The sequence below is a fragment of the Vidua macroura genome, chromosome 1 (genome assembly GCF_024509145.1).
Source record: "Vidua macroura isolate BioBank_ID:100142 chromosome 1, ASM2450914v1, whole genome shotgun sequence".
In the NCBI taxonomy this organism is placed as follows: Eukaryota; Metazoa; Chordata; class Aves; order Passeriformes; family Viduidae; genus Vidua; species Vidua macroura.
Window position 1 is genome coordinate 21,412,505 of NC_071571.1, and position 14,400 is coordinate 21,426,904.

The 14,400-nt window shown below is 37.4% G+C and overlaps 1 protein-coding gene across 5 annotated transcripts in view; it reads left to right on the forward strand.

The window, feature by feature from the left end:
• Window positions 1-11,760, forward strand: part of CROT (carnitine O-octanoyltransferase) — a 19,368-nt gene extending 7,608 nt beyond the window's left edge. For all 5 annotated transcript variants that reach the window (XM_053991193.1, XM_053991161.1, XM_053991185.1 and 2 more), the window contains exons 4-17: window positions 448-629; window positions 813-937; window positions 1,516-1,624; window positions 3,104-3,197; window positions 3,291-3,416; window positions 3,854-3,955; window positions 4,584-4,667; window positions 4,771-4,878; window positions 5,152-5,282; window positions 6,578-6,701; window positions 8,524-8,602; window positions 9,390-9,483; window positions 9,659-9,778; window positions 10,822-11,760. In XM_053991193.1, the coding sequence (XP_053847168.1) occupies window positions 448-629; window positions 813-937; window positions 1,516-1,624; window positions 3,104-3,197; window positions 3,291-3,416; window positions 3,854-3,955; window positions 4,584-4,667; window positions 4,771-4,878; window positions 5,152-5,282; window positions 6,578-6,701; window positions 8,524-8,602; window positions 9,390-9,483; window positions 9,659-9,778; window positions 10,822-10,942 (1,599 nt within the window). In that variant the 3' untranslated portion in view covers window positions 10,943-11,760. The remainder of the gene's footprint in view (window positions 1-447; window positions 630-812; window positions 938-1,515; window positions 1,625-3,103; window positions 3,198-3,290; window positions 3,417-3,853; window positions 3,956-4,583; window positions 4,668-4,770; window positions 4,879-5,151; window positions 5,283-6,577; window positions 6,702-8,523; window positions 8,603-9,389; window positions 9,484-9,658; window positions 9,779-10,821) is intronic.
• Window positions 11,761-14,400: the final 2,640 nt, after the last annotated feature.

The window sequence follows — 14,400 nt, forward strand, 5'->3', positions numbered from 1 at the left end:
CTTTCTAAATCCTAACAGGACACACTCCAGAGTGGGGATTTTCAGATGGTGGCAAAAAATGTGCGTTACAAATGGTCTCTCTCACATCCCCTCTCAGCACAAGTCTAGTTTCCTTCTATTCTTCATGGAGTAGTCTGTGATATTCACAGCAGCCACAATTGACATCTGCAAGAGTTTAAGATGATGAGTTATCAGGGAAGAAATACCATAATTTACCATTTAATATTCTTAAGCAGCATTGAATTTTATTTCAAGCTTGAAAGCAGAAGAGCTAAATGTGTCATTATCTTCATCAGTTAGTTTTGAACCATTGTCCTGCCTTGAGTTATATAGGACCTGCTATTCAGAGTATTAAAATAAGAAAGTGAAAAGCAGGTAGTTGAACATAATTGTTAAAGAATTAATGAATAACAGTAAGTTCTGATGTTAAACATTTTTTCATTTCAGCTGGAGGACTGGTGGCTGAATGTGGCTTATCTTGATCTTCGCATCTCAACACAAATACACTGTAATATGGGAGGCCCTGGTCCCTATATTGAGCACTGCTGGCCACCAAAAGAGGGCACTCAGATAGAAAGAGCATGTGTAAATATATGGCACACCCTGAAATACTGGGATCTCCTACGAGCGTAAGACTTTAAGAAAAAAATTACTGATCCTAAATATTGATGGTCTCTGTATCCTTAATTGCATATGTGTGTTCATGTCCATTGGCATGCATTCTTTGCTGTAATAGCCAGGTTTGTCTTACCTTGATTTAATTCCATTGTTTTAATTTCTCTTGCTTAATGTTGCTGTGTTTGTTACTACAGAGAGAAGGTTGCCATAGAGAGATCTAGGAGTACTGTTCTGGACATGAACCAATTTCGAATGCTCTTCTGCACTTGCAAAATTCCTGGACTTACCAGAGACTCTCTCTGCAGTTATTTTAAAACTGGTAAACAAATGAAAATTGGGGATTAATATAAGCAAATTATTTTTATTAATATGCTAAAGGAGTAGTCAGTTTAACCGTAAAATTCTTGCTTTCTTGAGCACTAAATCAGCTACTGGTTGTAGAGTGTTCATATAATGAAGCAAAGAAGGTGCTTCATCTACAAATGCCCTTTTTGGTCCAATATTTAGTTCTTATCAAATTAGAGTAAAACAAAGCTCTGCTTCAAATTGTGTATAACCAGCCTGATGCCTGTAATAAACATACCAGCATTAAGAATTGGTGAAGGACAAATTCTGTGTGTTGTAAGTATGTGTGGATTCAGCAAGGAACACTCATTTCAGCAGAGGGAGTTCCTGCCTACAAGAGATACAAATAAATGAAATTTGCTGCTAGATAATGGCAATGACTTGAAGGAATTTTTAACAGTGAAAGTTATGTGTGACTTCTGTTGGCTTTTAAAATGTCTTCAAGTTTGCAGAATTGAACAAAAAAAGTCTGTAGGACTTGCTGAGTTTTTTCTGTATCTGTTACTTTATCCCCGAGGTTGGATTTTCATTTATTCCTGTTTTTCATTTCAGAGGCTGAAGGTGAATGTCCATCTCACTTGATAGTCCTGTGTCGAGGTCGAGTATTTGCATTTGATGCTATGCATGAAGGCAGCATGCTGACTCCTCCAGAGATTTTCAGGTTTTCAAAATGCTTATTTTAAATGAGCTGTCTTATTTAAGCTACATACAAAAGAGGCTTTTTTTTTTTTCAATTCCCTTGAGATCAAAGAATTAGGTGTGAGAGAGGCTACAGCTTCTCCTTTAGCTGAAAGGTTCAGATTTGAGTAAATCCTTGTTCAGTGGATGGAAATTTCTTTCCGTGTACTATTGTAATACGTCTGTAGAGCATCATACAAAAGGGCCGAAAGAAGATACTTTAGTAGGAAATACCATTTTTTATGGTTTCTTTACATTTAATGAGTAGGATTACAGCTATCATCATTCCTTCCAGGTACAATCTGCATCGCTACTTAATCATTATCAAAGTTGAAGCACTCTCATGTGTTGAACTCTCCTGTTACATACAGATGTAGTTTCAGCATAAGTCTCTTGTGACTGATTTGGTATCTATATGCATCTCCTTACTAAAAAAGGGTTGTTAATTTTGCCAGGGAATAACTTAATGCAACAGTCAAAGTGCTGCTTATAGTGCACAACAGAAGGCTTGTAATTAAAATAGGCAAAAAGTGGATGGCCAAATTCCTTGGGCAAGATAAACCTAACTAGAGAATCTAAAAATCCCTTTTTAAAAATAGTCTGGTAGTTTAATAGCTAATATTTTAACATGCATTTCTAATTTTTGTAGTTGTACCTGTTAAGTCAAGCCAGTAAGAAATAAATGAACACTTGGAATGCAGACAAAACCCCCTAAATCTATTGTCTATAGGAAGGGCAGGTTGGGTTTGGTTTGGTGGGGCTTTTTTTTGTTTGGCTTTATTTTTGTAAGGTCATCATGCGTGTCTCATTTTTGATACTATGTAACTGATGATCAATAGTTATATTAAATAGGCAAGAGTGCCAGAACAAAGAAGAAGCCAGATTAAGTGCCTGTAGTTTATGGAGTTTCTTTAACATGGAGAACAGCATGTGGAAAACTGAATTTGCAAACTAAAACTTAACCCTCTGTTAATTATTCCTCAAAAGGAAAAGGTAGGAAGAAAATTACTGTTGTGTAGTTCAGAATCTACATTCAGGATGTACTGTAGCAAGTGTTCTGTGTTAAAGTTTGTCTTGAGGGGAAGGTTTGCCCTGTATGTGATTAGCTCCTGTAGAAGCTGTAAAGCTGCAGTATGGCAAATGTCTGCTGCTCTGCAAAGTCTCAGCCTGCACTGTTGAAGTCTTAAATCTAGTTTTAAATTAAGCGTGTAGCAATGTTTTAGCACTACAATTGTTTATGTGTGGTTGTACTGGGCTTGTAGGTGCTGAATGACTGAAACCTGCGCAGGTCTTCAATTGTCCTTAGAATCTAAGGGAGCTGATTCATGCTTCCTGAAAATTCACACTGGCTTGTGAATGTTGAACCAAAATTCCAGCTTTGCAAAAAAGAGAGAGAAACGCAAGGTGACATTTACCTTCTCTCCATCTGTTGTTAACTTCAGTTTTTGAAATCTTCTTAAAGGCAACTTACATATATACAGAAGAAATGCTACAGTGAACCAGATGGACCAGGACTGGCAGCCCTAACAAGCAATGAAAGGACCAAATGGGCAGAGGTAGAAATACTTCAGCAGCAGGTTTCTGGGAAAAGCATTGTGATCACTGGAAAAACATTATTTCACTTAGCTTTGTCTTTTTATGCCTTCTAGTTACGGGAATATTTGATTCATCTTGATCCAAAGAACTTAACTCTTCTGGAAAAAATTCAGAGAAGTTTGTTTGTGGTTGGCCTTGATGATTGTAGCCCTCATGCAACTCCTGAGGACTACACTGAGGTAGTTAAGAGTTTTTGATTCATATCTGATCATCTTTACATAAAAATTTCTCCTGCATATATACAGAAGTAGCACCTCTTGCTCTTTCAGAACAGGAAAAATGAAGCAGGTAAATATGTAAAAAATGTGCTTTTTTGATCCATAGTAAAACTTAAATAGTTTTAGTTGTTAGGCCATTGGAAGTGGGAATGGCTGAAATCTACCTTCATAACATTTTAGCCCTCTATCCTTCAGGGTCATCAAAGACATAGTCATTAACGTTTTAATCACACTTTTAATTAATAACTTGGCCCTGTAGTCATGTTCCTCTTGAATTGGATGAAAATGTCATCTGTCAGGGAGGTCTTGCTATCTTAATGTAGACTAGGTTTAGCTTACAAAGACTGGCAGTGTTTTTGGTGTTTTTTAGACTTCACAGTATGTTTCTTCTGCTTTAGCTTACAAAGCTGGGGCTAACAGGTGATCCAACTGTGCGCTGGGGAGATAAATCCTACAATAGCATATTCTTTTCCAATGGAACCTGTAGTGCATTCTGTGATGTAAGTTATTTTTTTTCCATCTTCTGAGTATTTATTTAATGAATTTTCCCCTTCAGAGTATTAAGTGCTTAATGTATTACTCTTTAATGTAGCCTTGTTTACGTGGCACCTGGTCTAGTAAGTTTCCAAAAGCAGTCTCCTTTCTCATGTTCTTTGCTCTCTCATGGTGTTTGCCATTACACCATACTTGAATTAACAAGAGGATCTGAAGTCATAATCTTATTTCTGAAAGTACTTAATGATTAGTTCCAAAGGAATAAAAATACAATACACAAGAAAGCTCTAAATTAACTCTTTGTTTGATGTATCCATTTGAACAACTGTGTTTTTTAAACTATGTTATTTTAAACTCATTATTACATGGCCAGCAGGGCTTGTATTTTTCCTTAAATCTGCCTTTTCATGGCAGTAATACATTGTACCTCCCTGTCCAGCTGCAGAGCAGTTAAAACAGTGGGTGGACTTAAAATACTTCTGTATTTATTGCAGAACTATAAAACAAGTCCAACACTGCACAGTAAAGCTGTTGGTTGACAGGAAAAGGAGCAGAATAGGGAAAAAAACAGAAGAGTTTGATCTTCTTGCTGTTATGCAAAGAAATGTAATATCTTCTCTTATCTGATTCTAGCATTCTCCTTTTGATGCCATGGCTTTAATTACCATGTTATCTTATGCTGAAATGAAGATTATTGAAAATGAGGGAAAATGGAAGGTATCTATCTTTTATAAACTTTCAAGCTTATCAGTTAATGTGCCTTTTCTTATGGATAACATTTTCTGGTTTTGCATCTTTTTTTCTGTCTTGATCTTCCCAGGGATCAGATAATGTGAGGGATATTCCATGGCCAGAGGAACTTGTATTCACAGTGGATTCAAAAATTATGAATGAAATCGGATGTACTAAAGAATTGTATTACAAGAAGGTGAAATTTACTCCTGGTTCTCTTAGTTGTTACTGATAACTAATTTTTTTCATTCTATTTCCATGCTTTTAGTTGAGGTTTTAGTTTTAGTTTTTCATGTTTTTAGTTTTTCATGCTGGAGAACAGGAACGACTATGTTCCTGATGAATTGATGAATTTAACACCATGGTTAAATTTGTTACATCATGGTTTATGTTGAGTGTGTTTTATTTGCAGAGGACCAAGCTGTGATATTTCTTGACTTCTGTTATTTTTCCTCCTTTGGTATGGCAGGTATCTGACTTGCAGCTGGTGTCTTACGCCTTCACATCCTTCGGCAAAGCATTGATTAGAAAGAGGAAACTTCATCCTGATACATTTGTGCAGCTTGCCCTTCAGCTTGCTTATTACAAATGCCACGGACGGTAAGAAAATACCAGATTAGGAATAAAAAACTAGTTATTGAGTAGAGGTGTTCAGTGGCTTTGCAACGTTAGTATGTAATTTGCCATGGGGATGTAAGAATGAATAACTAAGGGGTTTTTGCAGTAACAGTTGCATAGAGCCATACTTGCTTCAGAAGAATTATGTTCTTGTGCCCATAGGGATAATAGATATACATATTATGGAGTGGACGGTAGAACCCAGTCTGTGAAAACTTGAACTTGGGCCATACAAAGGAAACACTTGGGGGAACATGAAATGCACAGTGGGTCGGGATTCTCTAATGTCAAATAGTTGCTCAAATGTAGAAGAGAGTTTTGGCTGTAGCATGTGGCAGCCACCAGTAAAATGTTTAGTCTTCTAAGCCTGTAAAAGGCCTCACAAACTTCAGTGTCTCACTTTCTTTAGCAATATTGGGCGTGAAGGTTTAGGCAGAATAATAGAGATGAAGATAGTCACCCTTCAAGTGCCTGCCTCTGCATTTTTGGATGTGTCATTTAATTTTGTATTATTGATTAAAAGGTGTCATTCTTCTTGTTATTGGTGTTCCCAAATTTCTATTTGCTAACTAGCAATCATTATGGCTTGTGTAAGTCATTACTGACCAGCAGAGTATTGCTTACTTCGGAAGGAGGAGGGTTTCATCATAGAAGTGTGATGTTTTTGTCACTGGTGAGGTGTAGCTCAACAAAGGTTGGTTTGCTGAACATGAGGACATTAATTATCTGACTAAAATAGCCTTGCTCTGTTGTAAACATGCAAGTATATTTGATGTAGGTTGTATATTAAGTGGTAGACTGTAGTAGAGCTGGAGTTGCTCCATGTAAAAGCCTGATGGCTGTCAGTGTGCAGCAGAGGAGGTTTTGACCTTTCCCTCTAAATGCTTTGGAACACACAGCTTATTTCAAATGTGTCTCTTAATTTATGAGGGTTTAGATGGTGTAGGTGGAAGTACACGGTGAAACTGAAACTTGTGTAATATCAGCTGTTTTTTGCTAGAGGCTAGTAGATCTGTAGTCTGCAGAAAATGTCCATGGCAATGCAGTCTTTTCAAGGTATGAGTATAGTACTTTTTTCAGTCATCTGTCCCATCAAACCACATAGAGTTGCTTTGTGGGTCTTTTTCAGAAACATAAGTTATAAAAAAATTTATGGGCTTCTGGTACTTGTAACTGAGCTTGATGTGCAAGATCTTTTGCAGGACTCCTTTAGCCCTTGAGATAGCAAACAGTTTTGTTATGTTAATGAGACACTCTTCCTTAATTTTTGTTCTTAGTCCAGGCTGCTGTTACGAAACTGCCATGACCAGGCGTTTCTATCATGGCCGCACAGAGACCATAAGACCATGTACTGTGGAAGCAGTGGAATGGTGCAAGTCCATGTTGGATCCTTCTGACAGTGTAAATACTGAAATCCTACTTTAATTATTATGTATTTAGAAGGCCTGTCATCTGAACCACTTCAAACTCGCTTTTTTGTTGTCTCATTGATGGGAGTTGGCACCTTTCCAGGGAGACAAATTTTAAATGTTGGGTTGCTTGAACTCTGATTCTGGTCATTGTGACTGAGATGTGCTGTCATGTGTGGTTTTGTGTGCTATTTACCTTTTGGTTTCAAGAATGTAACTGCCTCAAATTACATTCACACTGATTTATTTCACACCTCAAAAAGTTCCTGGGTTGGAGCCAAAGTATTGTGCTGTGCAGTTGTTCTGTTTTAATTTTCAGGTGAAATCAGGAAATGTTTATCTAATAGTTGCATCTGAGAGCAAGATTGAAAGATGTTTGGGTCCTAGTGGTAACAGGGGTGTGTTCCTGAGTTTGTCTCTAAGTAGCTGAACTGGAGACCTTTTCTTTTCCCAGCAACTACCCTCTGGCGCTTGGCTGGCAAAGCAGGTCATGCCTTGCTTGCCAAGCAAGAGCTCTGCTAAAGCTCTTTCTGTTGCCCTCACTGTATATTTCTCAGAGCCTAAGAAATTAAGCAAGGAGAAGGTTTTTGAGACAAAGGGCAACACATCTTTAGAAAAATCTAAATCTGTATTATTAATGCATCTGAAAAGTACAGCAAAAGACAGCTGTCAGAAAGCATGTGTGATAATAATTCTGGCCTTTAAGAACATGTTTTCCTGGTCTTCACTGGCTTCTTTTGGCATGTACTGCAGTTTTAAAACTCAGTTTTCTGGCCATCTTCCAAATCTGCTTTCCTATTCCAAATATGGATTCCTATTATTTCCCTGCTCCTCAGTTACCTTCTAACCAATTATCAGGCTTCTGTGGTTATTACTAGTACTAGTGTGTAACTTTCTGTGTATACTAACTGTAGTATTTTTCTCTTTGTAATGTTAAATAGCATCTACAAATATCTCCCTATTATTGTTTTGTTGTTTTTTTTTAATACTAACTCCTGGAGCTTAAAAAAAACCTGTTCAATAGTATTGAAATTAACATGCTTGAAAGTCTGCGTTTATGTAATTTTTAATACCTTAAAGTCAGATGCTTTGAAATTATCATTTTGTCTTAAATTTTCTTTTGCCCCTTGTCTGCTTAATAGCTTGATTTTTATCCAAATCGAGTGGCTTCTATCCTTGTTTCACATTCTCTGCTGCAGCCTCTTGTGTGACGAATGAAAGGATAAATAGTCCTTCTTAAGTAGTCAAGGAGCTATCAAGATCTAAGGTTTTGGAAGTGAAGATCTTGAGCATCTAGGACTGTTTGTCAAGTCTCCTTTACAAAAACCATGTTATTTGTATTCTCTCTGACTTTAATATAAAAGTTCTAATATAAACTTGGAAAAAGCATAATGTTGGGCAGAATTGGCAATCAGCAGAGAAAATTTGGGAATGCACCTATTAGGAGCTAGTGTCCTTCTGAATAAATGATATAGTAGAAGGTTTTTGGGTTTGATCACTCTAGTTCACACTGGTTCCTTTCCATTGTTTCAGATTATTTGGGAAAGAGTATGAAGTTTAGAATATTGTTCAGTTCAAAAGTGATCTGAGTAAAACAACAGAGATACAGAAAACAAGCAAGCACATTTTCCTGAAAAGAGTTTAAGAGAGGTTCTTATGTACCTTTCAAGTTCCTCCATTTTCTTCTATCTAAAATTGTAAGAAACTATGAGAGGGAAAAACCTGCTGATCTGTGATTGCTGATGTATTACTCATTTGGATTGATTTTTCTTTTTCTCTCTTTTTGCTTTTTATTTTAATCTTGCCCTTTACAGAATTATCAACGGCTACAGCTGATGCATAAGGCATTTGCAAAACACAATAAAATGAGGAAAGAATGTGAAAATGGAAAAGGTACTCTGGGATCAAAATTTTTGGGTTTTTTTCGCACGGGTGAAAAGGGAATACCATTGTATGCTAGTTCTCTGTTTCCTTATTTTCAACCTGAATAAAAACTACCCCTTAATATTTTATACTTTTAATTTTGAGGAGAAGAATAAAACGTGCTCCTTGCACCCATCCTTGTACCCCAAAAATAAGTTCAGTTGGAATATTTATTCAGTTTTTCTGCCTAGCAAATCATTACTTTGGAATACCTTCCAGTCAAGTATGTGCTTGGCTGAAAAGTGAAAAAGGTGGTCTTTAGGACACAGGAGAGATTAGAGTGAGATTCTAACCCAACTGTGTTAGTGCTCTACACCATTCTGTGAATAAGAAAGAGTAGCTGGGAAATGAACCTGATGAACTTCATACTCTCTCCAGCCTGTCATCACAATTCGGAGCAGTCATGGCCCTGAAAGCCTTTTCGCTGTGTTGACATAATTGCCCGTGGGCCACTTCCACTGTGAGGAGCTCTTCCTCCTTGACTGAAGTGGGAGTTTTCTTGGGTTTTGTTTTCCACAGGGACTGTGCTGCATCTCTGTTACTGAAGTAATTTGCTTTTGAGCTCAGTGCTGCAAGTTGAAAGTGTTGAAGACCTCTTAGATCAAATATGTGGGAAATGTGTTTGGATGCTACAATATGATGCTGTTGTTTATCTGTCCTTCAGCTGCTATTTGAGCTCCCAGCTGAACAGACCAGAAGAAGCAGAAAAACTGGGAATGCTGCTGTTAATGATTCAGTATTTGCATTTATTTGACAGGCTTTGATCGTCATCTTCTGGGTCTGCTGCTCATAGCGCAGGAGCAAGGACTGCCGGTGCCAGAACTGTATGGGGATAAGGCCTTCACAGCCAGGTAATTCATATTCTTGTCCCATGGGAAGTTGTATCCCTTGATACCAAGGCCTTTGCTACACTGGCCTTATGTGTGCTGATGTCTTGATCTCTATGACAAAATCACTCTTTCGTAAGACTCACTTTGGTTTAAATTACTTTCAAAAGTGTTGTTTTTGTTTTGTGTTCTTTCACAGTGGAGGAGGTGGGAATTTTGTCCTTTCAACTAGTCTGACTGGCTACACTAGGTTTAGTGGATCTGCACTCCCTATGGTACAACATGGCTATGGCTTTTTTTATGCAATTAGAGATGACAGGTAAGGATATAATTTCATTTTGAATATGGCTCTGCATTTGTCACAGAGGAAAAGGCTAGAATGAGAAAAGGAAAATACTGAAGAAATACGGCTCATTGTGTCAGAAGAGATTGAGAAGTGAGATACACGAGAATAGATGCATTGGCATTCTGGGAATGCACATGTGGGAGGAAGAACAAGTGATGGAGGGCAAGTGAGCACCAAGATACTGACAATAAGCAGAAATAAAGAGTAGGGAAGGTGAAAGAAGGGAGCAACAAAAGGACTTTAAAATAGGTTAACTTTAAAATAGGCTGTCACTTTAGAGATCATTTTGTTACATGTAAAAGTGTTTTTTGGCTGAGCTAGAGCAGATAAGAGGACAGGTGAGCATACTGCCCATCATTCGTGGCAGTGACACATATCTTGAGAGGCTAAAGCATTTGGTTTCACTTCTCCAAAAATCACACGATTTGAAAAGATCCAACTTTGGCTTAACTGGTCTTACGGACAAAAATTACTGCTGTTTTATGAAATCCAAAACCACTTTGGTTAGAATGTGTAGAGATAAATTGCTACTTTAGGTGTAATTCAAATGACTTCTTCCTAAAGCTAGGCAGGGGTTGTGTGCCCATTCAAATCAGTTTGAGAATACAAGCCATTAATACTTTGATCTATGGCTCTCTTTAAATAAATAGAACTAGATCAAGATATACCTTTTATTAGATAAATAGAAAATAAGTACCTAAAACCTTAAACTAATTGCAGAAAAAGAAGAAATATAATTCACAGCATTTTCAAATATAAACAGAAAAGTTGTGTCACTGTGTATGTAGTAACAGGTATTTAAATCAAAGTATCTGATTTCAAGATGTGTCAACATTATTGCTTACTGAAGGCACTAAGGATCTGAGTCCTCTTTCAGTGTTGAGACAGTATGTTTATGTAACAATTTTTACTTCAGAATTTTTGTCAATAATTCCACATTTCAGGACAATTCATGTAACTTTATCCTAGACCTTGACAATTAAGCACAGTGACTTCACTGTTTTCTATATTGGTAGGATCGTTACTACCTGTTCTTCTTGGAAATCCTGTCCAGAGACTGATGCAGAAGTGCTGTGCAGAACTCTGTTCCAGTGTTTCCATGATGTGCTGCAGCTAACACTTACAGCTGAGCTGTAAGCTTGATAATAATGTAAGAGGATTTGCAAGCTCACATGCTGTATGTAGGACTTAAAAATGAAATGCTACTCAAGAGTACTGTTAAATCCAAGACATTTAATGATCTATGTGACATGTATCTATTTTTGAGAGATTTACTGTAGTAACAATACCCATTTAAGAATAATGTAGCCATTTGCAACAGCAATGCAAGCAGTAGTACCTTACCTGTGTAGAACTATGCAATATTAAAATATGCCACAACAATGCAAACATACTTAGGGATGGGATGTTGTAGTGGAAAATTGATGAGAGACCTGTATTTATGACCTTAGTAGTCATATGTAGAATAGTTTGTAGTCTGCTGATAGTGTTTATGCCAGTTGAGGACTTAACTGAGTACTTAAAAGTAACCACACTATCCTCTTATGTGATTATGCTTCCTATTCAGAGTGGTTAATGAAACAGAATGCCTCCATCGGGTTATGTGGTATTTTAGAAGTTATCTTTCATTTTTTGCTATCAGGATTATACCAAATAAATGTTGTATCCATGAATGGGGATGTTCCCACTACATTTGTAGTTAGTATGAGAGCACTACAGTTTGAAGTATTTTGAAGAAGAATCACTCAATAGTAAAGACAGAAAGCAGCATGAGTTTCAAATTTTTCGGTTTTCATTCTCTAGTGAACTGTGAATATCTGCTGCTTTACACTAATAATGCACAGTAAAAATAAGCACTGAATATAGTTTGATACAGTTCTCAGGATTTTAATACTTGATTTCTCTGAGCAACTTTGTATTTTCCTGTTACAGAAATAAAATTTTCCAAAAATCAACCTTGTCTTAATTAATTTATGTCTGGACTGTTTAATGTAGTGTAGCAATACTGTGAGAGAAAGATGATCTTGGTGACAGGTGAATTTGAAACAGAGATTCTAAAGTACCCATTGTTTTTTCTCTAGCTTTTAAAGTTTCAGAGAGATCAAATACTATTATTTATTTTACAGAAACAACTCAATTTTCAGCTAACATGGAACCAGTCTCTTTGCCCTCTGGAGGCTCTGTTGCATATTTCTGGTCCACAGTAGCAAGAACACTTCCCCTTTTGATTTCTTCCCTCAGTGCCTGACACTTCTCTGCAGTCCAGGGTGTGTTACACTGTGTCTTGTTGCCTCAAAAAGTGGTCTCCTCATTTCAGCTTTTATTTTCCTTGCCTTTACTGAGCTTCCTGTACATCTTGTCTCAATTACATCTGACAACCATTCAGTGTTTAATAGTTTGAGATTTTCCAAAACCCACATGGAGAAAGAATCCATCCCTGTTCTGCAATGCTTTTAATAACCCAGCCTCTTTATCAGAGGTAAATGACCTTCTAAAATCTCATGGGCAGTGAAGCCTGTGTCTTTATAATGCTGTGATTTCTCTGAGATAGATTAGTATTTTGGATCAAACTATGTGTGAATATTTTTATTCTTTAATTTAATAAACTTTGTCTGATAGTTACAACCTTTCACGCCTCAACTGGGTTAGTAAACTTGGTTGCAGTTGTGATAAGGACATTTTGCTTTGAACGTTCATTCAAACCAGCCTGAAGTCTGATGAAGGGTGTGATTTTGCATTTATTTGCATTTATTTTCCATACACCTACTCCTGCCTTTCTGAGGATTTCTGGGAACATAGAAATCCTGACAGAAATACAGAAAAAGGACAACTTTTTCAGAAAGTGAATTATTGAGAAAATGGCATTCAATCACCAGCATAACCAGAATTTCCTGTTCAGCTGACACAGTCTGAGCCTTGCCTAGAGAAACTGAAGCCAGAAGAGTATTCAGGGAGAAAAAATTTAAATTCTGTGAGTTGTAAGAGCTGCTTGTTATATACTGTAGATGCATGAATTCATGAATGTGTTATTAATTTCCTTGTTGTGTAAAGCATTTCATCTCCAGTGCCTCTGCCCTCAAAGCCTCCCGTTTTTGTGCCCTTCTCCCTGAGTGCAGATGCACTGTGCTGCAGTGCTGATCTCATTGCCTGGAGCTCTCCACCCAGTCCTTTGCTTTCAGTTTGGCAAGTCAGTGAGGCTTTTTCAAGACTGCTTTGTACTCTTTAATTTGAGGAACTGTGAATTTTGTGCTGGTGGAAGAGGGTTGGATTCTTAAAGCAAATGTACCTCAGGTATTTATTAGTTACGGGTTTTTAGGAAACTATTTATGGAATTGTACCAAACCCACATGTATTGAAACATCCTTATCAGTCTTTATCTAAAAGACTGAACCTGCTGTGGTGCTGCACTTCAGCAGCTGGTCCTGCCCACTCTCATGCATTTCATGTCCCACTTCGAACATTGACCAGAGAAGAGTAGGTGCCTTTTTCAGTCCAGAGCTGCTGCTAATTCTCTTGCTCTACAACCTTTCACTCTGAACCACAGCAATCTTGTCTGCATTTTGGATGGTGGATGAGGTGGTGAGCTACAAGGATGCACGTGTGACCTTTACTGTCTTTGTCTGACAGTTCCTGACAGTCTGCACAGTGGAAAAACCAAAAGGTGAATTAAAAACCAGTACAGCAGCTGTTCCCACCTGTGGTGTCTCTAGTTTCTTATCTGTGATAGAACAATGACAGAGCTTCTATGGCCTTGGAGATGAAAAACTTTATCCTGATGACTAGTTCAGGTTCCTATTTGTACATCTGGGATGAGGGACAAGAGACAGTGCTCACTGTATTTTAATTTGCCCCAGAAATCAGGTCAAACAGACTTTTCCAGGGTCACAGTCTGGCCCTTCTTTTCTGCTGCAAGCAGATCTTAGTTGATTAGTTTTAGAAATTGTCCTAAACAAATTGGCCTGGCTCATTTGACATGCACTTTCTGGCTCACTTCTAGCAACATGGAAAATGGCTCCAAGTTCAGTCCCACTCATTGCAACCCAAAAACCAAAGAATTGCAACTTAATCCACCAAAGAGTTCCATATAATCAAATAACATGCTGGATAATATTGTATTTCAGTTTTAAGCACTAAGAAAGCATCTACTTGGTATACACACATAACACCCACTCAAGACCTAAGTTTATTGGTGCTTATGTTCATTTTTAAAAATAATATTTCAATACATTGTTTAAGAAGCATTCTGTAACTTGTATGATGCTTGCAAACTTTGTCCAGATATAAGCTATTTTTTTTTCCTTATTCAAAGTAACAACAGTGCAAGTATTTTCCATGGCTGCTGAAGCAGTCTGTGTCTGGGAGCAGATATTCATCAACAGAAAAAACAATTTAATGGATATTTTTAGATATAATCCAATGGATAACTGCAGTAGAAGTGAGTCCACATCCTATTGAGAGCATAGTCACAACATTTGTGGATATGCTGCTATTAAATATATCCAATTAGACTGAATTACAGCATTGAAGCGGAGCCAGCACACATTGTAGCAATGAGAGTTTATTTTCCTTGTGTAAGCTGTCGTGAGGATAATGCC